We start from the raw sequence: 24,046 nt of genomic DNA on the forward strand, positions 1-24,046 counted from the left end.
CCGTGTAACTAATTAAGATGTTACATGTTTACTTTGCAGCTGTCCTCTGTAAAGCTTTCTTGAACTAACGCCATCATATAAAAGTGACTTAGGGTTACTATTGCTGTACTAAAACAATATGACAGAAGCCACTTGGGGACAAAAGGATTTATTCAACTTACACTTCCACATTAAGTTCATCACTGAGGGAAGGCAGGACAGGAACTCAAACACACCAGGAACCTAGAGGCAGGAGCTAATGCAGAGGCCATGGAAGAATGCTGCTTACTGGCTTGCTCAACTTGTTTTCTTATAGAATCCAGGCCCACCAAACAACGTATGTCACCACTCACAATGGGCTGGGCCCTCTCCCATCAATCACTAATTAAGAAAAATACCTGCCAGGCAGTAGTGGGACACATCTTTAATCCCAACACTCAGGAAGCAAAGGCAGGCAGGTCTTTGTGAGTGAGTTTGAGAAGACAACCAGGGCTACACAGTGAAACCCTGTCTCGAAAGACAGAGAGAGAGAGAGAGAGAGAGAGAGAGAGAGAGAGAGAGAAAGAAAATGCGTTACAGCTGGATCATACGGAGTCATTTTTCAGCTGAGGTTCTCTCCTTTCAGATAACTCTGGCTTGTGTCAGGTTGACATAAGGCGAGCCAGCACAAAAGGTGTTAGTTTTCTTTAAAATGCGATTCTCTTTGTGAGTATCTAAGTATCTAAATAAGAATGTGTCAGTCCACTGAAAGGAAGAATCTTGGTTCATGTAAATGCATGAAACCTAGGTGAAGGTCCTGTTGATTCATTGACATATTTTATTAGAAAGTAGAGATGGAACTGGAGAGGTGGCAGTGGTTAAGAGCGCTGCCTGCTCTTTCAGAGATCCAGATCTAATCCCTACATGGCAACTCACAGCCATCTGTAATTCCAGCCCTGGGGATCCAACACCCTCTTTTGTCCTCATAGGCATCAGGCAGATGTGTGGTGCACAGACACACATGCAGACAAAACACTCATGTACATGGAGTATATGCATAGCTACTTTCTTAAATAAAAAAATCAGAATATGCTGCTGTCCTCTGTGTGTGTACAAAAATAGAACATGAAAATGCTCGTTATAGTCATCTTTATAGTTCAGTAACACTGAAGACGTTCACGTGGTTGTACAGTCAGCCATCAGCACTAGTCGTTTTCAAACAGGTGGTAGTTGTTAATCACCAGCATAATTTAAAATCTTATCTTTTTCTTTAAGTATATGGGAATGTGAGTTTGTGCACAGAGTCTAGGCTAGAGTATTGGGTCCCCTCTACTGGGTGGGTGTGGATGCTGGGATTAGCCACAGGTGTGTGCAAGTGCAGTGAGCACTCAGCTCTGGAGCCATCTCTCCATACCACCTTCTAGTAGATTCACAATGTTGTGAATCTCAGAAAAGCTATGAGAAATTTTTCTGAAATTTTCCCTTCAGACCTCAGTTTCCCTGAGTCAGTGCTGGGTTTCTGGTACACTCCTGGATGTTCCAGTTCCATGTTGTGACTGATAACCCAGGTTAGCTGAAAGCTAGACTGTGACCCGTTTCTAGCTGAGTCCTTTCCCAGCCTTTTTACCCTTGGCCTCTTCCAGCCCAGCTTGCCCGTCCTCCTGATTGCCAGGATTCAACTTTTGCTTTTTTTTTTTTTTTTAATGTAGTTGAATAGTATCCACATGTGTTCTTAAGAAGTGTGTGTCTTTAAATTTATTTTTATTTTATGCATATGGATATTTTCCTTGTATGTGTGTGTATGTATGTATGTACGTACCATGCACATGCCTGGTGCCCACAGTGACCAGAAGAGGTGTTGGGTCCCCTGGAATTAGAGTTACATACTGTTGTGAGCCACTATGTAGTGCTGGGAACTGAACCTATTTCCTCTGCCAGAAAAGTTGGTCTAACCACTCAGCTAACTCTTCAGCCCAAGGACTGTGTATTTTTAAATGCTTGATGCAGTATGTCATGTTTAGAAACAGCTTTTTTCACTTAACACTGATGGAAGTGTAGGTCTAATGGGTCAAATGGTTCAGCAATAAAGGCTTATTCTGACCGCCACATAGGGACCATGACTTCCATGACTTGTCCCTACCCTCGTCATGCGTGTGTGTGCGTGCGTGTGTGTGTGTGTGTGTGTGTGTATGTGTATGAGAGGGAGGGAGAGAGAAGTGCCCTTAAAAAGAGCTTAGTTCAAGGCATGGGGAAGTCAAAGGGATTCTCATGAGCAATATTAGTGACAGATACAGGAAGAGCCACACATCTACTGTCAGTTCTGGTCATAGTTTTCAGTGTTCTAACTGTTGACTAAAAGTTGGCTTTGACTCTTTCTAAAGGAAATGATTGAAAACTATGTCCACTGGAATGAAGACATAGGAGAATGGCAGCTGGTGAGTATTCACGCTGCATGAAATTATGGAGTGGAGCTGGTGCGGACTGCTATGGAGGAAGGTGGTGCTGGGTGGATCAGATCAGAACTCGGTGAACCATTTGTGGCAGTGCATTAGGCCTGGTGCTTCTGGGTGCTGGGTGCACACTGGAGCCTTTTTGCTCCAGGGTTCACATCATGTTTGCTAGTGAGCCGTCAGGATGGCTCACAGCGGCCTTCCCAGTTCTCAGTATTGATTTAGACATTTCTCTTCCCTCTTTTCCTTTTTTGAGAAATGTGTGGCCTACACAGGAAATAACATGAGGAAACAAACCCCAGTGCCTGACAAGAAGGAGAGAGACGTGAGAGCACTTTACACACTTGTTTGTCTTTACTAGAATGGGGGTCGCTTGCTGCCTTGTTCCTAGTGTGTGGGCTGAGCCGTTCGTTCTTTGGTAAAAGAGAAGAGACTCTTGGGTGGGGCTGTTAGGACAGGTCTGCTCTTGGGCATGCACTTAGCAAAAGTCACTCCTGCCACAAACATGGCCTGTTGTCACTCTCTGCTGTGCCCTCTTCACCGCTCTGGGCTGTGGGATGTGGCGGGAGACTAGGATGCCTTGCTTCCCTCAGTCCCAGGTCATCCAAAGTGCTGGTTTTAGAGAAAGGAAGACAGTTTTTCTTTACGTCTGGGCTCGTAATTCTCCAACTTAGAGTGCATTTACAGCGTAGGATAGAAGACTCTCTTCAAAAGGGTATTTGATATTGTTGTCTTTTGCCCAGTGTCAGTTTGTGTTTTAAATCTTCCTCAAATCTGATTTAACTTCGTGTGTGTGTGTGTGTGTGTGTGTGTTTGTGTGTTCGTTCTTGTAGCCTTTTGAAGTAGATCTTTCCCACGTGTACCTCGCCTATACAGAGGAGAGTCTGCGTCAGTCTTTGATGAAGCTAGAAAGGCCACGGACCTCCAAGGGGAAAGCAAGGCCAAAGACTGGGAGAAGGTGAGGACAGCCCCAAGGCCTAAAGTCCTAAAGTGACTGTGTTGTGATACTATGGTTAGATATATCTCAAGGAAGCCAAACTTTAGTTAACATGATGCGTGGTTTGAAGTTATGTTCTTATGCAGTTACAATTTGATAAGCAAAATATGGATAAAGAATTGTACTCTGTGAGTTCAAGGCCAGTCTGGTCTATAGAGCAAAAGTTTCAGGACAGCAAGAGCTGTTACACAGAGAAACCCTGTCTCAAAAAACAAACAAAACAAACAAAAGAATTGCATTCTGGGACCGTTGTAGTGGCACACACCTTTTATCTCAGGACTTGAGAGGCAGAGGCAGGCAGAGCTCTTGTCTACATTTCAAATTTCAAAACAACCAAAACTGCAAAATGAGACCCTGTCTCAAAACAGAAACAGAACTGCATTCTTTCAGACTTCTGCCATGGGAGGAGCAGAACTAGTTTCAGCTTGCCTTGTTCGTTCCTAGAGTTTACCCACCACCTACTGTCTTGTCTAGGGTCTTCATTTTCACAATAATTCTCCTACTAAGAAACTAATTAAGTGCTAGTTAGGCTCCTCAAATACTATATTCATCCGGGCAGTTATCTGGCAAAGATACTGCCTCAAGGACGTTGATTTCTCAAGGGAAGCATGCGTTTCTCCCCAGCACCGCTTGTGACAGTAGTCAGTAGTCAGCGCTTCATCTCGTCAGCTCACTGGGAAGCCTGGGCTGGCAGTGCTCCTCATGTTCCTACACTAAGTTAATTTGCACCAGTTGCAAGACTTTTGCTTTACATATAAGGTGAAGTTAATGGGTTTTATGTCTTTATGTTACGTAGTTTTTTAGATGTAATATAACACTAAAAATGTTGGAATCATTAAACTACGGCTAGAAAGAAACAGCTACATGCTAAAATGTATAATAATATTTTTGCATTTTTTAGCATTTAGATGAAGTGATTTAAAGATTTTCATATGCTAACTGAATCTTCAGATGGAATCTTTATAATATATAAGTATTTATTTTATCTTTATGTGAGTGTTTTGCCTGCATGTTTATATGTGCACTGGTGTTAGATTTCCCGGAATAGTTGGTTGTAAGCCACCAGTATGGGTATTGGGGTGTGAACTCGGGTCCTAAGGAAGAACAACAGTGCTCTTAAGTGTCATGCTGTTTCTGCAACCCCACACGTGTAATATCGGGGAACAAAGTAATCTGTCCTGAAAAACAGCTCTTGAGTGGTCCCTCCCTGTTAGAGGGTTAATAGATCCTCCTCTGAGCTCCGTGGTCGTTAGGAAGATGCATTTCAGATGTGGCAGTAATGAGCCAGGCAGAGAAGGGCAGTGGAGCAAGCTGGTGAGTGGTTCTGTCCCCCATTAGTGTAGGAACAGAGGCCCCATTATTACTGGACCGGTGTCTTTATAAAGAGAATCCAGATTGCTTTCATGAGGTCTCTCAAGTTCAGCTACATTTTTTAAATTGTATAGACCTTAAATAATTTGATAAGCTATTAGATATAGTTTCTATAGTGCACCACTATAAAATACGCTTTTTGTTTAGCTTAAGTTAAAGAAAATACTTGTGAGCCAACGTGATCCAGACTCAACTCTGTAACAGAATAAAAAACTAGTCTTCGTGGGAAAGAAGCAGATATGTGCGCTAGATGATGTGCTTGTGTTCTCTGTGAGGGCCCATGCAGTGCTTCGTGAGAAGCATGCAGGTCAGTGTGCTGACAGGAGCAGAGAAGGCACATGAAAGTGCTGTAGGCTCAGACACTGGGAGTCCTGCTTCTCTGAGGCTCTCTGTACTGTTAGCCTCGGAGGAGATGACCAAGGGACATCCCTGATAAGCTTAGTGGACACCTGTCTGCACCTTGCCTGACCCTGTGCTCAGCTCCTCACCACTCTGGATCACCGTACTGTGGTAATTTGTTCTTGTATTTGCTTTTGGTAACCTTACCTACTCTGGGTATCGATCAAACTGCTGTGGTCAGGCATGACCAGTGTTGGTCCATTGTGGACTCCGGCCACGTGATGTGTTGACAGTCTGTTAGGGAAGAGCACTCACCTTGCATTTTTTTTCTTCTCTTAACAGAAAGCGTTCTGCAAAGCCTGAGACCGTAATTGATTCTTTACTTCAGTAAATGTTACAGAATTAAGGTTACAATAAAAAAGAGCGATATTCTCATGCCTGGACAGACATCCTTAATTAAGACACTGAGGACACCTGTGTAATTCATAGAATGTAAGCTGTAAATTATGGAGTGAGACTGGAAATAGTAATTTTCCTAATAACTCTTAGACTCTTAAGTTTCTGTAACATGTGTGCATAGGTCATGACTGTTGGGGATGCCACACTGTGCAGCAATGCTCTGTGGAAGGCAGGGCGCAGTTCTTACAGAACATTGTGGTTGTATGTGAATGTGTGTCTCTTAGCTTTGTACTCAACTATTGTGTATCTAGATAAGCAGAATCTCAGAGTAGAAGAAAGTCTGTCTCGTTTGCACACAGTGCATAGCAGATCACCTTGTCCTGTGTCAAATGCCTGGGGGCTCATCTAAACAGTAACTTCTCCTAATACCTGACAGGCCTGTCTCAATGCATTCTGACTTTATACTGATGTTTGTGCATTTAGGTATGAGATGACTGTAGAAATGTATAATTTGACAGCTTTGCAGGTCTGCATTCTAAAGGTACAGTTTGAGCATGTGCTTCATCTGGCCACCCTCTACCCTCCACCAGTTTCTCTCACCCTAACCCCACCCACATTAGCCTTTCTTGTTGTTGCTGGCTTGGTTTCCCTCCCAAAGCTAACACTGACCACCTACCCTTGCTCACACACGTTTTTAAAGGTTTCCCTGGACGTACGGCTTACAGACACTCTATTGCTGCATTTTAAGTTTTGATGGAAATGACTGTATACAAATTGAAACCAGTCTCATTTTTCAGAAAATGAAGCTAAACCAGAAGAATACCTTTGAATTTTCTTTATAGCATTTACATATATAGAAAATACTGTTCTGAGTTTCTTCTGTTGATTAATCCACTTAGGCCATATTCCTCTCCGAAAAAGTTATATTCAATATATAGTAAAATAAGTTATAATAAATTTTTATAATAAATGTTTTTACTTTTTTGGTGTCTACTTATAAAACTTTTTTAAGTTTATGAGGTCTTATGCTTCGGAAACCTATCATGCGTTCTAAGTTTGAAATTGTGCGACCACTCCAAGCTCTTGATTACAAAGGTTTTGAGACTTCCCAAGTTAGGACTAGGTTAGTATGATTTTAGAAGTTTGGGTAAATAATGGCTTATAATTACAGAGCTGTGTGTAGGCTGTGAATGACTGAGTAGAGGTGCAGCCTGGTGAGGTGACGGAAAATGTGGAGTCTTCCAGAAAGAGAGTGTCCTGTATGTGCAGTGTGTGCTGATATGACCGTGGCCACGGTGGCAGTGTCCTCAAGGTAGTGAGTGGCCTGGGTACTGTGGCGCACTGAGCAGAGTGTGTGTTTCATAAAGGCTCATGTGAGCCAAGCATCTTGGTGATGTCTAATTTCTTCATGGTGTAAATTTAACTGTTAGTAATGACAGAATCTTAATTTAACCTGTAAGGAAAATTAATCTACATGCTTTCATTTTAAAAGTCTGTGTTTCTATCATTTAACAATTTAGTTGGCCTGGAAGGAATATCTGCTGTGAATTAAACTAAAACATTAGAGATGTTGATTCTCTAATGTGTGTTAAAACCTATAACAATAACAAAATAACTCCATAAAAACTGAAAATATTGCCGGGCGGTGGTGGCGCACGCCTTTAATCCCAGCACTTGGGAGGCAGAGGCAGGCGGATCTCCGTGAGTTCGAGGCCAGCCTGGTCTACAAGAGCTAGTTCCAGGACAGGCTCCTAAACCACAGAGAAACCCTGTCTTGAAGGAAAAAAAAAAAACTGAAAATATTGAGAAAATTCTCTAAACATCTTAGAAATTTTGTTTGCTTGCTTGTTTCTTGTTTTGAGATAGGATCTCTCGGTGTTAGCCCGGGCTGGCCTGGGACTCAGGATTCTTCTGCCTCAGCCTCCAGGTGCTATGATTACAGGTGATGTCCTAACACCAAACAGTGTGTTCATGAAAGTGTTTGCTCTGACCAGGCGGACATGGTTCATTTTCTGAAAACCGTGTTAGATTCCTGCCGGGTTGGGAGGTCCGTTTGAAGACGGTAGGACACCCACTTCTGTCACAGCAGCACTGACTGCTCCTCACTTCCTGTGTCTTTGTCCACAAAGGAGGAGTTTGTATTTTCAGTGTTGATTTCTTGAATGGATAGAGATGAAGAACAAACTTGCTTAATGTTTAAAATAAATGTACAGATTTTAAATGAGTGGCACAGACCTATAAATAGGGTATTGATGAGTATCCTTTTTCCCCTTAATTTAAAAAGTAATATTTATTTACTTGAAAGGAACCCTAGCAGGAAGCTGGCTCTGACAGCCAGGCGCTCCACTCTGTCTGTTGTGATGTTCAGGCTTAGCTGAGGGAAGGCTGTGCAGCCAGTGTTTCCCTGACAACAGAATCCTCTCACAAGATGTTTACATTCTGGAGAAGGTGATTTTCTAGTTTGTGTTTTTGGCAGCTGGAATATCAAGGTTGTTTTGCAGGGGAAAGTGTTGCTTCATCTACGACATGGTTTTAAAGTCATGATTACAGTTTTAACGTTTCTGTTTTCATCTTAGGTTTAGAATGTGTCCCGTCCTCCTTGCCCCCTTTTAAGGTGTAGCACAAGGAACACCCTCTTTTCTGTAGAGCTGTGAGTTACGGACGGGCGACGTTTACATTTGCACACACTGTGTCCACCCAGTTTCTCCTCCCTCCTTTCATTCTGAGATAGACTCCCATTAGCCTAGGCTGGCCACAAACCCTCTATGTAGCTCAGGCTGGCCTTGAACTCCTGATCCTCCTCTACCTCCACCTCACAATTGCTGGGATTACATTTATGCACCACTACACCCCAGCCCCTCTCCCCCATGTCTTAATATATAGAATTGTTTTCTTCTTTGTTCTTTTTCTTTTAACTACTAGAAAACACAGTTCTTCCTAGTGCCTTTGAGCTGACCCTGCAGTTTTGACTAATTAGAATTCGTGGAAACCTGAGCAGCATTGCTGTATTGCTGTTACCAACCAGGACACAAACTGTATAATAAGTTGGCTGTGTTAATTCAAAAACCACACTTCGGTTGTATTTTATGTATAAATTGTATTTGTTTAAGTTGTATATATCAGTGTTGTGTGCACATGCAGCATGATGAGAAATAAAATTCCTCCCAATGCCTACTGTCTTTTAAGAGATTTTTATTTTGTTGTGTCTGCTTACACATGTGTGCACCATGTGTGTGCTGTGTGCCTGTGTTGACCAGAGAGTGTTGGGTCCCTTGAACTGGAGTTACATTTACGAGTTGCCATGTGTGTGGTAGACAGGCTAAAGAAGTTCAGCCTGGGCCTTGAGAAGGTTTGACTTAATGATTACTTTAAAGAACTTTTTTTTTATTCCAAGTTAACATACAGTGACTGCGTGTTGTTTGCCATTTTCAGACATGCATTTCACTAGGCTTTGCTCATATTCATCCCCCTTGCTTGCCTCGGTGGCCCCCTTTTCTACCCAGATAATCTTCTCTCTGCTAGCTTTTATAGAGCCCCCCCTCTGCGCCAGAATGCGGCCATCTTCAGGAGTCCAGCTTGGAAATGAGGTGCAGGGAATGTCACCCCTAACTGGGGTCCCGGCTTCTCCATGGCTGTGCCGATGCCACCATCTCCCCTCATACTTCCCCAGTGAGTCTGAGGCCGTAGACAACTAGGGCAGAATTATTCTTGGTTGTGGGAGGGACACTTGAGAGGACTCCAGGACAAGCCCCCAAAAGCAAACTTCTCTAAAGCCTGATGTCCTCTAGGAATGGATGGCTTCACGGTTTCCTTTTTAAGGACTAAGTTGTTTTATGAGTTTGCATGTTTGCCTGCATCTATGTATGTGCACTGTAAATGCACCTGGTGCCTACAGTCTCAGGAGAAGGCGTCAGATCCCTCAGAACTGTGGGTCCTGGAAGCTGAATTCCAGCCCTGCAAGAGCAGCCAGTGCTCTTAACTGCCCAGCCGAGCTGTCTGCACAGCCCTCAAGAATTCTTCCGATTGCTAGATGATCTAATGAACTAGATGATCTAATGAACTAGGTGATCTAATGAACTAGGTGATCTAATGAACTAGGTGATCTAATGAACTAGGTGATCTAATGGACTAGGTGATCTAATGGACTAGGTGATCTAATGGACTAGGTGATCTAATGGACTAGATGATCTAATGGACTAGGTGATCTAATAGACTAGGTGATCTAATGGACTAGATGATCTAATGGACTAGGTGATCTAATGGACTAGATGATCTAATGGACTAGGTGATCTAATGGACTAGGTGATCTAATGGACTAGATGATCTAATGAACTAGGTGATCTAATGGACTAGATGATCTAATGGACTAGATGATCTAATGGCCTCCCTATCTCTGGCCTGGTTGACTCTGGGTCACCATTCCCTACTCCTTTCTTTGAGACGAATAGCATTAGTTTGGGGGGAGGCACATGAGTACACCTCGTGTGTGCGTGTGTGTGCAGGTGCAGTGTTCTTACGCTCCAAGGGACCACTGGTTAGGCCAGGCTGGCGGACCCGGGAGTCCCAGGTATGGTCCTTTCTCTGCCTCCCCAGGCCAGATGCTGCTATGCTCTGCTTCTTAATGGGTGCTGGGCCAAACTTAGCACTTCACTTGCTGAGCTGTCTTCTCAGCCATGTCCCTTCTCTGCTTTTAAGATTTTATTTTTATTTATGTGTTTGGTGGGCGTGATGCAATTGCCAGTGGAAGCCAGAAGGGAGCGTCAGATCCCCTTAAGCTGGAGCTACCGACATTTGGGAGCCACACAGCATTGGTGCTGGGAACTAAATGCCAGTCCTCTGGAAAAGTAGTCTGTGCTCTTAACCTCTGAGCCATCTCTTAGGGGCCCCCCACCCCAATGCTTTTTGTTTGTTTGAGACAGTCTTGTTTAGCCCAGGCTGGCCTCCAACTCTGTACAGAGACAAGAGTAACCTTCAGTTTCTGATCATCTTGACTCCACCTGATTGCTGAGATCATGGGCAGTAGACACCAAAGGCTAGCCACCATTGCTGTTTCCTGCCTTCATCTTTTCCAGTGAATCACTCAGTTCCATTGTAAAACTAGGCAGTATCTGAACGAGTGGGAATTACTGTGAGCCCAAGTCCAGCAGGAACAGTCCAGGGGCTCTGAAGCCTTTGGGGTCTGAGCTTCAGGCTGAGGGGCGGGGCCTCCAGGCACATTTGTTAGTGGATTAGCAGAATTGCTCCTTAAACCGTTTGATTTGCAAAGCAAATCAGGTATTCCGTCTTCCTTCGGAAGCTGAGCCCTTGTGTGGGAAAGTGGAGGTGAAGAGGCTACTTCAAAAACAACCTGTTTCCTCTCAGCATTTATCTTGGGCTTCCTGCGACCCAACCTTCAGGTTACTTTTATCAGTGTTATCAGAACATCGGGCTGTCTTACCCAGACACGGTGTGGCTCTCTGAAGCCTGGGACAGATCAGATGTCCTCCCACACCTGCTCCCCTCCCCCAGCCTCTCAGAGGACTGGGGAAATTTGAGTTGTAATCAAAGGCTGCGTTTCTCCCATTGTAGCTAAGAATTTAGCTGGGACTTTACAACTGAATAAAATTTTCTCAGAGTCTGATACCAATCTGAACAAAGAGGATATTGCCTAACCCAACCTAAAAGTGCCAGAGAGGCTGCAGAAATCCGATGCTGGCCTCAACTTCTGATCTCCACCTAGAGTCTTGCCCCACCCACCCCCACTGGCCAGGCGGCCTCCACCCACCCCCACTGGCCAGGCGGCCTCCGTTCTGTTGTTAAGTTACCATACAGAATGGTTGGTTTCCTTGTAGCATCCTCATGCTCAAACACCATCATAATGTGATTAATTAGCACTCATCGTCCTCTCTCCTTCTCCATCCTTCCTCCAAATAGTCCTGGCTTGTGCTTCTCACAGGTCACCCCACCCCTGTAGGTCCCCCCTCCCTTAGTTCCCTTTCACTTTACACATGTGCACACACTCTAAATACACACAGATTTAAATCCAGATTCTGCATAAAACGGAAAAATTTGTATCTGGCTTTATTTTGCTTAACATAATCTCGGGCTACATCTGCTTTCTGTAAACACCATGATTTCATTCTTCATGCCTAAGCATGAATCCACTGTGTGTCCGAACAGCATATCCTCTGTTTATCTGTCGGTAGATATCTTGGTTCCATATCTCCATGCTTCACAGAGCTACAACAATCGTGAATGTACGAGCATCCCTGTGGTGTGCTCACTCACAACCCTCCTGGTTCATAGTAACTGAAACACGCGGGAGACCTGTGTTTAGTTCTTTGGGCACCTCCACACCAGTTCCCACAGTAGTGTCTAAGTGTCCTGGTTAATTAAGTGTGCCTTGGGATTGGGGAGATGGCTCAGTGGGTAAGGACACTTACAGAGTAGTCATGCCGACCTGAGTTCCCATCACCAGCACCCACACAGAAGCCGGGTATAGCAGCTCAAACCTGCCCAGAGTTAGGTGGAGACAGGTGGATCTGGGGCACTCGCTAGCCAGCCAATCTACCCTATAGGGTGAGCTCCAGGTTAAGTAAGATCCTGTTTTAAGAAGCAAGATAGTCGGGGCGATGGTTCAGAGGGTAAAGGGGTTTGCTGTGCAAACCTACCAGCCTGAGGTCAGTGTCTGATACTGACCTAAAGGAGGGAGAGAGGGCTGACTGTTCTTCAGCATGTGTGCCATGCCGCACAGGTACACACAGGCACACACTCACATCCACTTAAATGCATACATACGGGCATGCACTCGCACACTCACATGCGCACACACATTCAGAAAAAGAAAAATAGTGATTGAGAAAGACACATGCAATTGTCTGGCCTTCACATTGCAATGTAAAGTCACATGCCCATATGTACTTGTGCGTACACACACCCACACAGAGGCAATCTGGAGAGCTAAGGTGGGAATGTCATGGTCTCAGGGTGGGAGACCAAGAGGGCTGGGGGTACTCTACTGTGCACAAGGCCCTGGGTTCAATCCCTAGTACAGCAGGAGGACTCTTAAACCTTTCTTTTCTTTTTTAAGAGAGGCCAGTTCAAGAGATGTCAGCCATGACAGTTACTTAAGGAACTACAGTGCCCAAGAGTGGAACCCTACCTTGTGTTGAATAAATTAACCCTGCAAGTTAACAAGAGATTGGCCCCAAGATGCAAGACAGCCCCTACCTGCCCTGGATGGAGATTGACAGAGCTGAGCCCCTGACCTGTGTGTTGAAGGCGCATGACACGCCTCTTCCACAAGGAAGTTGGGTGCTGCATTTTGCTTTGAGCTGCCCCATCCTTGGAGGATCTTGATACTGCGGGATGCCACCTGAGAAGACAGGTGCAGGCAGACAAAGAAAAACCAAGGTCACAGGAATGGTGCAAAGAGAGCAGCGACAAAAAGAATCCCTGGAGCCTGGTGGTGGTGGCGCACGCCTTTAATCCCAGCACTCGGGAGGCAGAGGCAAGCCGATCTCTGGGAGTTCGAGGCCAGCCTGGTCTACAAGAGCTAGTTCCGGGACGGGCACCAAAGCTACAGAGAAACCCTGTCTCGAAAAACCAAAAAAAAAAAAAAATCCTTGGACCATTTTTTAGATTACGTTTATTTATTTGCATGTGTGCATGTGTGTGCGTGAGCACTTAGGGACACGTGTATGCAACAGCACCTGTGGCGACCAGGGGACAGCTTGTGGAAACCAGTTCTCTCCTCCTACCATGTCGATCCTGGGACCAAACTCAGGTGTTCAAGCTGGGCCATCTTGATTGGCACATCCCATGGCATTCTTATTAGAGGCCAACATTCCTTAATGCGCCCCCAAAAGTGTTGCGCACAAGACACAGATATGTGGTTTTGTTAGGCATTTATCCACTAGGTACTGATTACCCATTGCCAAGTGCCAGTTAGAGATAACCTATCCAGTGGTTGAGGGCAAAGCAGTGATGATAGGGACGATGGGAGAGAGCCGATGGTACCATCTTCGCTGTCAGTGACAAGGTACAGTCCACCGAGCAGGCGCTGGCTGTGGCTAGGTAGCCTCCGTAACTGCTCCGATCACAAGCCCCAAGGCTTGCACTTAATCCTGAAGTTTCTCCTCACGTGTGTTTTATGTCTATCCTTAGCCTGTGTTTTCCTCTTCTCTTGGTCCCATCAGAGGATCCAGAGTCTAGCCCCTCTGTTCGAATGCAAACAAGAATGTTAGTATGCCCTGATCATCTGAGCTCCCTGTGTGATTGACTGACCTAGAGCCGGTGTGTGTCCTGTGGTCTGATCTAGGTCTTTCTTTTTGACAGCCTTTCCTTCATCATCCTGGCCTCATATACCAAGTACAAACCCACAATTCATATCCTGTGGCAGACACAGCTCATGTTAGGTAGCACATGCAAATGAGTTTCAATCAAAGGAGTAAGGAAATTAAAATTGTCACTGTGCATCTTCCCCAATTGGCCTTAGAAGCTTTTATTGCCCTTGGCACACTGGTATTTTATGTGGGCAGGGTGAAACTGACTGTGGTCAGGGTGAGATTTTAAGCTTTTGATTTGTTTCCCCTTATTTTGAAGGGGTTAAAAAGTTGGTATGTATTTTTGGTGTGATTTTAGTGCTGGTGTTAATTGTCGTCACATGCGTGTGACTGAGGGCCAAAAGAATGCCAAGTCACTGTTACTAGACTCCTCTTCCTTCACAGAGTATCTTCCCAGGGGCAAGTTGGATGCCAGGGGCCTTAGCTAGTTTTTCTCCTCTTGCTTCCATTCCTTTAAAATAAGTGTTATTAAGACATAACCCTTGCTCTTTTGAAAAATATATTTTACCAGGTGGTGGTGCACACACCTTTAATCCCAGTACTCAAGAGGCAGAGGCAGGTGGATCTCTGTGAATTCGAGGCCAGAGTGAGTTCCAGGACAGCCAGGGCTGTTACACAGAGAAACCTTGTCTTGAAAAAAAGAAGTGTGTGTGTGTTTGTGTATGTGTATGCACACACACACATTTTATTCTGATTTTACGCGTGTTTTGCCTTCATATATGCGGGCACAATGTGAAGGAGGCGATGCCTGTGAGTCCCTTAGAACTGAAATTTCAGATGGGTGTGCGCTGCCACACGTGTGCTAGGAATCAAACCTGGGTCAGCAGAATGAAACACAGTGTTGTTTCTTATGCACATGGACAGGGTGTGTGCACGTGCGTGTCCACACACACACACACAGACTTAAAATGCACTGACTGCCAATAGCCACTCCAGCTCTGCTTCATCCCTCCTTAGCCCGATCACCTGTCCATCTTTCCCTTGTTTTTATTCTTCCGGTGGCCGTCATCATAAATTCCAAGATCTCCTAACTTGTTCTTTACTTTTCTTCACTTTCTATAAAGAAAGCTCCACATGGGAGCAAGGTCGTTCGCCCTGTGGCCTCTCTTACAGCCGTCACCAACTCAGGACTAATCTCTAAATTTTTTTGAGATTTGTTCATTCTTATGTGTGTGAGTGTATGGCCCGCATGCATGTCTGTGTTCTGCATGCAGTGCCGACAGAGGTCAGAAAGGGCATCAGATGCCCTGAAACTGGAGTTTTGGACAGTTGCGAATCCCCATGTGGTGCTGGGACTTGAACCCGGGTCCTTTGGAAAAGGAGTCAGCACTCTTAACCACTGAGCCATCTCTCCAGCCCTCAATCATAACTACAACAGTTTTCTCAATTATCAACTTTAGATGTTAAATGTTTATTTCCTTATTGAAAAATTAAGACTTATTTCATGTTTTTGGAGGGTGCAGAGTTGAGGCAAAATCTCATTTATTCATGTTGGTCATAACTCACATTCTTTTAAAAAATATACTTTGATTCTATTAAATTACGTGTAAATGTGTGTGTGTGTGCATGTGGATGTGTGTTTATGAGTTCAGTGCCCCCAGAGGCCAGAGGTGTCAGACCCCCTGGAGTTAGATAATTGTGATCCACCTTGTGGGTGCTGGGAACCAACTTGGTCCCTATTCAAGAGCAGCAAGTGCTCTAACCACTGGGCCACTTCTGCCCAGTGACTTTTAGTTTTCTTTCCTTGCAACAGGGTTTCACTTTGTAACTCTGGCTGGCTTGCAGCTCCGGTATAGGCCAGGCTGGCCTCAGGCTCACACAAGTCACAGAGGTCTCCTGTTTTTCTTTGTTATGATTGTGTACATAAGATGCACAGGTAGAGGTCAGAGGGCAACTTTGCAGAGCTTTTTCTCCTTCTACTTTGATATGGGTTCTGGGGATCCATGCTGGCCTGCCTCAGACTGGATTGTAGGTATGTGCTACCAATTCCCTGCCCTTTAAAAAAAAATATTTTTAAATTTTTGGTTCTTGTTTCGTCAGCTGCAAAGGCTCTGCTGTCTCAGTGATTCCTCCTCTGGAAGGTAGAGTGTGTGCCATGCCTCTTTGTTTCTGCTGTTTTATTTACTTAGAGTGTGAGAGTGTGTGTGTGTGTGTGTGTTAGGGGGGTTGAGTGTATGTGTGTGTGGTAGGGGGGTTGAGTGTGTGAGTGTGGGGGGTAGGGGGTTTGAGTGTGTGAGTGTGGGGGGTAGGGGGTTTAAGTGTGTGAGTGTGTGTGTAGGGAGTTTGAGTGTGTGAGTGTGTGTGTAGGGAGTTTGAGTGTGTGAGCGTTGGGGGAGTAGGGGGTTTGTATGTGGGAGGTAGGGGGTTTGAGTATGTGTGTGTGTGTATAGGGGGTTTGAGTGTGTAGGGTTCAGAGGATAATCCCATGAAGTCAATTCTTTCCTACCTACGGATTCATCTCCCTGGCTATTCTATACTTATTTATTTATTTATTTATTTAATTTATTTATTTGGTTTTTTTGAGACAGGGTTTCTCTGTAGCTTTGGAGCCTATCCTGGAACCAGCTCTTGTAGACCAGTCTGGCCTTGAACTCACAGAGATCTGCCTGCCTCTGCCTCCTGAGTGCTGGGATTAAAGGCATGTGCCACCACCGCCTGGCTATTTTATTTTATTTTGTTTTTATGTGTATGGGTATTTTGTCTACATACATGTAGTCTGTGTACCACACGCATGCCTCCAATAGGAGGCCAGACGAGGGCATCAGATTCTCTGGGGCTATAGTTACTCTTTTAAGGCCCCATGTGGGTGCTGGAGATGGAACCTGGGTCCTCTGGAAGAGCAACAAATACTCTTAGCCAATGGACCATCTCTCCAGCCTCCTTTCTAATTATTTATTTATTATTTTATGTGCATTGGTGTTTTGCCTGCATGTCTGTCTGTGTGTGTGTCCGATCTTGGAGTTACAGACCATGTGAGTGCTGGGAACTGAACCCTGGTCCTCTGGAAGAGTAGTCAGTGCCCTTATCCGCTAAGCCATCCCTCCAGCCTCCTCCCGCCCCCACCCCACTGCTATCCTTTAATGATTTTGTATATTATGTCCTTGACACAAGTGGAGACTCCTTGAGAAGGAAGCAGGCTTTCTGTGGTGTCCTCACACAAACTGTAGTGGCTGTCAGTTAAACAAGCTTCTGTAACAGTAGGAACTATGACCTCATTGCCAAATGAAGTGCTGTTAATTGTCACTGCTGTTAGATTATACATATTTTATTAATTATAAATATATAAATATTAAAAATAAAACCATTAAAAATTTATAAGTTAAGACGTGGAGCTCCCACACAGCCAGTAATTCCTTTGCATGATCCTTTTTAGGCTTCCCAAGAAGTCTGTCAGTGTTGTGTGCGTGGACTCATTCACAGTGCAGTTTTTCTACAAAAGAAACGTTCATCGTGTGAGTACATCAGGTCTCCCTGTCAGGCCTGCGTGTTCGGTCAAGCCCACTCTGGTGTCCTCCAAAACAATGTTCAGACCAGGGCTTCCAGACTATCTCGGCCTGAGTTTGACTTTCATGAAGCCAGCAAGATCTGGCCTGCTTTTTGGTATGCGCTATGGTCACTACTGATCTGCCTTCAGGACACCACAGCCTCTGCAGTGGCGTGTCACAGACAGGATGCTGGAGGGGGAGCAGAACACATAGGCTCAGACCTGGCTGTGCTGTCACTCGGCCTAGGAAGCAAGATGCAAGTCTTGCTGCCCTCCTTCCCCTCCAGCAGGTGCATTTCAGAGTGGGACAGTGACGTAATAAGGAGTCTAGGAATCCTCTCCATGCTGATGTTGCAGTTTGGGTATCAGTGCCACCATCGTTACATAGCTTGGACCAGCCACCTTGCTCACAAAAGCTTCAGTTCCCTCCCTTAGGGACTGTGAGGTGGCAGTGCTGAGTTTATTCATCAGTGACTATCACCGTTATCCCTGTCCTGGCCGTGTGACAATGGCCCTTCATCGGGCTATCTTCTTCTCCACTTGCTTACCTGTCCCCCTCCACCCAGGAGCCAGTGTGAACAAGTATCACTTGGAGCACACCTGGGCTCCATCCTGATGGCAATTCTAGCTGCTTCCCTCCATCCCTGGGACCACATCCAAAGACTTGTATGAGCCTAGCTGCTAAACCTACTTCTTTGTTTTTGTTTTGTTTTTGGAGACAGGGTTTCTCTGTGTAGCCCTGACTGTCCTGGAACTCACTCTATAGATCAGGCTGGCCTCAAATTCGGAGATCTACCCGCCTCTGCCTCCCTAGTGCTGGGATTAAAGGCGTGCGCCACCACCGCCTGGCTTAAACCTGCTTCCCTAACTCTGATGCAGCCACACTAGAACACATGCGTTTCATCCGGGCATTTGTCTGTTAATCTCATAGCCTGCTTCCTCACTTAATTCAAATATCTGCTCAGAGAATCAGCCCCCTCCCCAGCCACCCACTCTGTTTATCCCTATGTCTTTCTTCATAGCACGAACACAACTGGGCATTGTCTTGCTGCTTATCTCTTCTAACCACTTCACTAGAACATTCCATGAGAGCCAAGAGCTCTCTGTCTGCTGGTCTTTCACGCTGTTCCCACAGCGCCAGGTCTTTTGTGAGCTGTGAGCTGTTGTCCTGCCCTGCTTACCGGCGATGGAGACAGGCCGCGGATGCTCCTGATGAGTCTTTTCAGGTCTTTGAGAAGCCTGGGATTGTTCGCCAAGCACAGAGTCTCCTTATGTGGGATATAGAACTTGTGAAGCACCTGGAAAGTCTTGCACATAAGTTCCCTCTCCGTGGTGTCCTGCCAAGGGAAATGATACAGGAAGCTGTCAGCTGCTTAGCTTGGAACTTGAGCGGGAGATTTTCCTACCCCAGGGGTGGGTCTGCTAAGCTCGGGATCTCTATGCAAGTATTTCTGCAGAATTTCCCAGGTTCTTTTCCATGGAGGGTTTCATTGAAAGGGTTCCTTCAGTAAAGTCACCCACCTAGGTCAATGGCAGAGTGTGGAGGACCCGTCCACATCTTCAGTCCCCATCTTTCTACCCTGTGGGCTCTCCTGTCTGCCCAAGGTGCCCATATGAGTTCTTAGCCAGCTGTGGCTCTTGTTCCTCCATGGTCCTGGAGACCTCCATGTTTACTGATGGCCGAATGCCTGCTGGGAGCACACGGCCCTACCCAAGGAGAAAGCAGTATCTGGACATGCCCTCTCGATGGAGGGCTAAGGCATGTCCCCCAGAAAGCCAGAGATAGGAACCCAGTCGGTGGCCGGGAAGGGCTTCTAGGAGAGGGTGCCATTGTCCTGGGCCTTGGTTGGGGCTTCTGAGAGGAGCCTTTGTTTGTCATTGGTAGACATAAGAGCTCCCGGCTCTTCCCAAGGACTCAGGTCTCAGAAGACAGAAGGCACCAGTGGGGAACCTGGGGGCAGGATGGGCTCTGTCTTCCCAGGCCTCAGGTTTCCTCTGGCTTCCCCTGAAGCTCGCACAGATCATGGAGAGTGTCAGCGTGAGTCAGTGTCTGTATCCCACTGAGAGAAACTGCCGCTACCTATGCCATGATGTGTGCACAACCCTGGCTACCCCGCAGCTTGCACCATGGTCTGACATCACCAGGAGGCTGGCAGTGACTCTCACGGCCTACTCTCAGCCCACTGAGCCAGGATGTACCCTGAGGACACCAGGCGATGCACTGCCCAGGCAGCTTCCAGCTGTTTTCACTTCTCACGGTCGCCTAATTTTTTCCTGACTATTACGGTATACTTAACAAAAATGAATTCACTTATCCCACTAGCCAAAGGTAACCCTTCTACTGGTAATTTTTGGGTAAATATCAGGAATGAGGATGAACTCAGTGGTAGAGTACTTGCCTAGTGTGTGTGAGGGCCAGGTTCAGTCTCCAATATAGAAAGAGAAAATACCAAATATCTTACTAGAGTCTTGTTGGGTTTGAGACAGGATCTCACTGTGCACTCCTGGCTGGCCTAGAACTCACAGAGATCCATCTGCCTCTTCCTCCTGTGCTGGGATTTAAAGGCATGCGCCACCACACCGGCTCATCAGTATGTAGTCTCTAAAAATAACTAAATTCAAAATGGAAAGAGACTGCGCAAGTGGGACAACTTCAAAAGAGCTGGTCTCAAAGGCGGCTTAGCCAGGGACCTTTGAGTTTTAGTTCCATCGATTTTACCACCAAAGATGACATGCCACCCCACCTGCCTGTTGTGTGTGTTTGCAGGAGAAAGTCCTGCCTGGCAGGTGTAGCTGCGGCTCAGGGAACACACGGTGACAGGCAGCCAGCCTTGCACCTCGCTCCTTACCACAAGTGAGTCTGTGGCTCACAAGAATGGCAGGAAACGACTACCAAGGAGGCGTCTTCTGGGGCAGCAACTGTTTCAGGGTCCCCACCAGGTCTCCACCAGCCTTGGTTAGGCCCAAGAAAATCAAATCCTATCCCTATTGCATTCCTTTATCTCTAGCTGGGCCCAGATCTAATCAGCCAGCGCTTTAGATGAGGTAACCCTTTAAAGCAAACAAGTGGGAAGGGAGGAGATGGCCCAGTGGCTAGAGAGCTTGCCTGGCAACTGTGAGGGCCCTGGTTCAGCCCTCAGAACCCACGCACTTTTTAAAAGACTGGATGTGGTAGTGTAGCTTAGTCATCCCAGGGCTGGAGAGCCAGGGACAGGAGGATCCCTGAGGTTCAATGGGCAGCCAGTATAGCCTAACTTGCCAAGCTCCAGGCCAATGAGAATCTGTCTTTTAAAAAATGAAAAAGCAACAATATAGAGGGTGCCACTACATGCATCCACATGCATATATGTGAACACACACACACCTTCCGAGCATCTCAAGGGCTTCTGTCTTTAATTTTATTTTGTAAAGAAGAAATACCCAGCAGGGCGGTGGTGGCACACACCTTCAATCCCAGCACTTGGGAGGCAGAGGCAGGCAGATCTCTGTGAGTTTGAGGCCAACCTGGTCTATAAGAGTTTCGGGACAAGTACCAAATCTACAGAGAAACCTTGTCTCAAAAAAAAAAAAAAAAAAAAAGCAAAACAAGAAGAAATACCCCAGCGGCTGATGGGCCACCCAGAGGCCCTTCACAGAACAGCCAGCTTGGTGCTTGCCTCTTGCTTTTCCCAGGTGACCACTGTCAGTGTTGACACCAGGGGTCTATCTCAGAGAGGTCTCCCTACCATCAGCTGCGTGCTGCCCAGCTTAAAGAGACTGCAAGCTTTGATCCCCCCAAAAGTTAAATACTAGATTTTAGAAAGGTAGTCTCTTTGGGAACCTCAAAGAAGTAGTCCCCCTCAAACCGATTTTGTGGACTCTAGAGAATAACCTTTCCCTGATCAGAAATACCACACTCTGAAAGTAAGCAAGGCCTAGTCTTCAGGGGACAGACAAGAACGGGAGGAAGGGGAGCAAAACCAGGAGGCCTGAGCATTTGGAGGGAGCCCATGAGACGGGCGTGTGACAGAAGCCAGGGAAGGCACTGAAGCATTTGGGGGGAGCCCATGAGACAAGGGCGTGCGACAGAAGTCAGGGAAGGCTTGATTTCAAGCACAGGTAAGTGTGGGGCAGACTGAGGAAGAGCAAAGCCAGTATGGGGTGGGGGTGGGAGTGGGGGCGGGAGTGGGGGCACACAGTGGTCTAGATGTGGCCTACAATGAGTAGCCCCAGGCTTGGAGCCATGGAGGCTTGGCCGGCTGACGGCTTTCCTTAGACTTGTTGCTTCTCTGCAGCAGGGCTGTGCACTTGGTCACACAAACAATTTCAGCTAAATTCCTAGAACTAGCCTCCACCCGGCCCTCATATGACCTTCAGAATCAACCTTTGTGTCTCCACATGTGGATGATGAGACGTATATCAAGATCTGCCAAAAGCCAGACGGCCAGTAAATGGCAGAACCGCAGCCAAAACAAAGGTTCTCACAGCCAGGCCTGGCACTCCCTTTAGGTCCAGTTATCGGGAGCCATTCCCTGCCCTGGGCTTTGCTAGGACAGGACAGTAGATTTGGCTCCTGGCTGGAAGGACTCAGAGAATCAATAAATACTTAAGGTTACATAGCTACTAAACAATGAGATATATATGCACGCGCACATATATAGATATGTAGATCACACATGTATGCATATGAATGTTTACATATATACATACATGTACATTTGTCCTTCAGAAACATCCTGTAGTAATCTTGAATAAAATGAGATCATCCAGGCAAAGTGTCCTCATGTAAATCAGGCCTGGGTGCTGGCCCTTGACCCTGACTACCCCAGAGCTGCGCTCCCGACCTCACCCCCGTCTGGCACACGTGGGAAGCAGGCAGCAGGGAGACCACTGGTAAATTAAGGCTTTGGGGCTTTCATTCTCACTTGTGTGTTTCCATGAAAACAGGAACTGAAGAGCACAGAGCTATTGATATGGAGGTAGCCAGTCATGTGTTTGTCAGAGAAAATGCACTATCAGCTGTCACATCTGTCCCCTCCCACTACAGATGGAGGGGTGGGAGGGAGGCAGTGCGGGAGGCAGAAAGGGGTGCTAGATGCCCAAGCAGAGCCGGGATGGTCAGACTCCAGCCAGCAGGCAGTTCCGGACTAGGCTGAGGGGCACTGGGGTGGGGCAGAGTGAGCTGAGGATCCACACAGAGGGCCACCATCCCAGCTGGCTGTTAGGTTGACCAGGCTGAGAAAGAGGAGATCTAGTGGTACCGTAGGAAGTCTCTTAGACAAAGCGAAAGCCTTCTCAGCCTGTAATCTCCATATCTGTTTTTGAGAGTATTTGGTTTTTCAGAAATGCATGGGCCAAAGAAAGGGAGAAAGAGAGGGAGGGAGAGAGAGAGAAAGAGAGAAAGAGAGAGAGAGAGGAGACAGAGAGAGAGAGAGAGAGAGAGAGAGAATTCTCAACAGACACAGTTGTGGGCCTCCTAGGTTATAGATACCGCCCAAGCCTGGGTAGGGCTCTAGCACTCCTGCACCCTGACTTAGGAAGACACATCCACTCGTTCTATGATGCTTTCGAAGTCTAGTCAAATCCGAAACTGCAAGCTACACTGGAGTAAGAGCCTCCACGGTGTCTGTCTAAAAGTCCCTCCTTTGGGCCTGTTAGTTTTCTGTCACCGAAGTTTCTCATTCAGACTTGTGGGAAACCCTCCTCTCCCACCTCCCACAGATGCCGAAGCAGACCCCATGGCTCCACTCACGTTTCTCGCTGTAAGGATGTCTGATACGTTCATTCTGTCGGTGCATGGCGTCTTGACACAGACAAGATGAAAAGATAAGCGTTAAATCCAAGCAGGACAGAGAAATCATCCATACTCCTCTCACTCCCCTACCCCAAGAAAACTCCCTGCTGCCTCGCAGTTGGAAGTAGCAGGATCTCCTGAAGTCTGGCTATGTCCTTAGTCCTGCTCCAACCACCAGCCACTGGCTTCTCTATCAACTCGGTTCTCCTAGCCTAGAACCGCCGGCAGTATCACCTGATCGTCTGGGGAGATGGTGCCAGATAGATACTCACCCCTTTTTCTGTGACCTGGTTCAAAATGTGGATGATCTCTTTCAAGGCTCTGCCGTCGCATCCGTGGGTAGAGTTCCCAGTACATGCTAGAAGGCAGAGCAAGATAGCAACTCCCTGGGGGCTGAGACCCATCAATAGATCTCCACTGTCAGTGATGGGCGACAATTAAGTTTATCAAGCGACGCTAACAATGCAATTCTGACAGAGATATCTCTATATATAGCATTAAAATTGCTGAAACCAAGGGAAAATGAGTTTACGTTGGAAATTTTTGTTACACCAGATTGTCAGTTATTTTGGGCCAATCAGCACCTCTCTTCCAGGAGAAAAAATGCCTCAGAGAAAACAGGTAAATTTTCCTGTGAAATCAGACCAATTGGAAAATGAAACCCTTTAAAAAAAAATCTACAAAGTTTCAGCATAGGAAATTACACCATCCTCGGCCCTGTAGATTTATCTTATCAGCGTGGGGTTGCCACTGGCTTTGCTTTTGCACAGAAGGAAGAGGTCGCAGGTGTCCAAGCGTGCTGGTACCGTCCTGGGGAAAAGACATAGTAATATCAAGAAAGTCTGGCGTGCGTGGCATCTGGGTTTGGCTGCTTCCTGCTATGGGGGCACCTTGGAAACTCTGGTGTCTTGGGAAGGCTGACTCTGGGTTCTTCGCTGATAGGGGGATGAC

At 46.4% G+C, this 24,046-nt stretch overlaps 2 protein-coding genes across 4 annotated transcripts in view; one reads left to right on the top strand and one right to left on the bottom strand.

The window, feature by feature from the left end:
* The window catches only part of Kif3a (kinesin family member 3A), a 39,809-nt gene extending 33,312 nt beyond the window's left edge, over nucleotides 1-6,497 (top strand). For all 3 annotated transcript variants that reach the window (XM_057773888.1, XM_057773886.1, XM_057773887.1), the window contains 4 exons: nucleotides 2,340-2,393; nucleotides 2,665-2,733; nucleotides 3,242-3,366; nucleotides 5,458-6,497. In XM_057773888.1, coding sequence (XP_057629871.1) covers nucleotides 2,340-2,393; nucleotides 2,665-2,733; nucleotides 3,242-3,366; nucleotides 5,458-5,506 — 297 coding nt within the window. In that variant the 3' untranslated portion in view covers nucleotides 5,507-6,497. The remainder of the gene's footprint in view (nucleotides 1-2,339; nucleotides 2,394-2,664; nucleotides 2,734-3,241; nucleotides 3,367-5,457) is intronic.
* A 10,660-nt stretch (nucleotides 6,498-17,157) lies between these two features.
* Il4 (interleukin 4) lies at nucleotides 17,158-23,499 on the bottom strand. The gene is made up of 4 exons (XM_057773464.1): nucleotides 23,368-23,499; nucleotides 23,054-23,104; nucleotides 18,504-18,659; nucleotides 17,158-17,268 (listed from the first exon to the last, which is right to left on the bottom strand). Exons 1-4 carry the CDS (start codon nucleotides 23,497-23,499, stop codon nucleotides 17,158-17,160), a joined length of 450 nt encoding a protein of 149 aa, XP_057629447.1.
* Between the last annotated feature and the right edge of the window lie 547 nt (nucleotides 23,500-24,046).

Source organism: Chionomys nivalis, chromosome 7 (genome assembly GCF_950005125.1).
Source record: "Chionomys nivalis chromosome 7, mChiNiv1.1, whole genome shotgun sequence".
NCBI classification, from domain to species: domain Eukaryota; kingdom Metazoa; phylum Chordata; class Mammalia; order Rodentia; family Cricetidae; genus Chionomys; species Chionomys nivalis.

What these genes read in the sequence shown, in the direction of transcription:
- Il4 (XM_057773464.1), bottom strand. Translation starts at nt 23,499, where the DNA reads ATGGGTCTCAGCCCCCAGGGAGTTGCTATCTTGCTCTGCCTTCTAGCA. An exon ending in ACCAGGTCACAGAAAAAGGG is followed by an intron (nt 23,105 to 23,367) that starts GTGAGTATCTAT and finishes GTCTGTGTCAAG; the next exon opens with ACGCCATGCACCGACAGAAT. An exon ending in GCGGCCTGTCTCCATCGCCG is followed by an intron (nt 17,269 to 18,503) that starts GTAAGCAGGGCA and finishes TTTCTTTTGTAG; the next exon opens with AAAAACTGCACTGTGAATGA.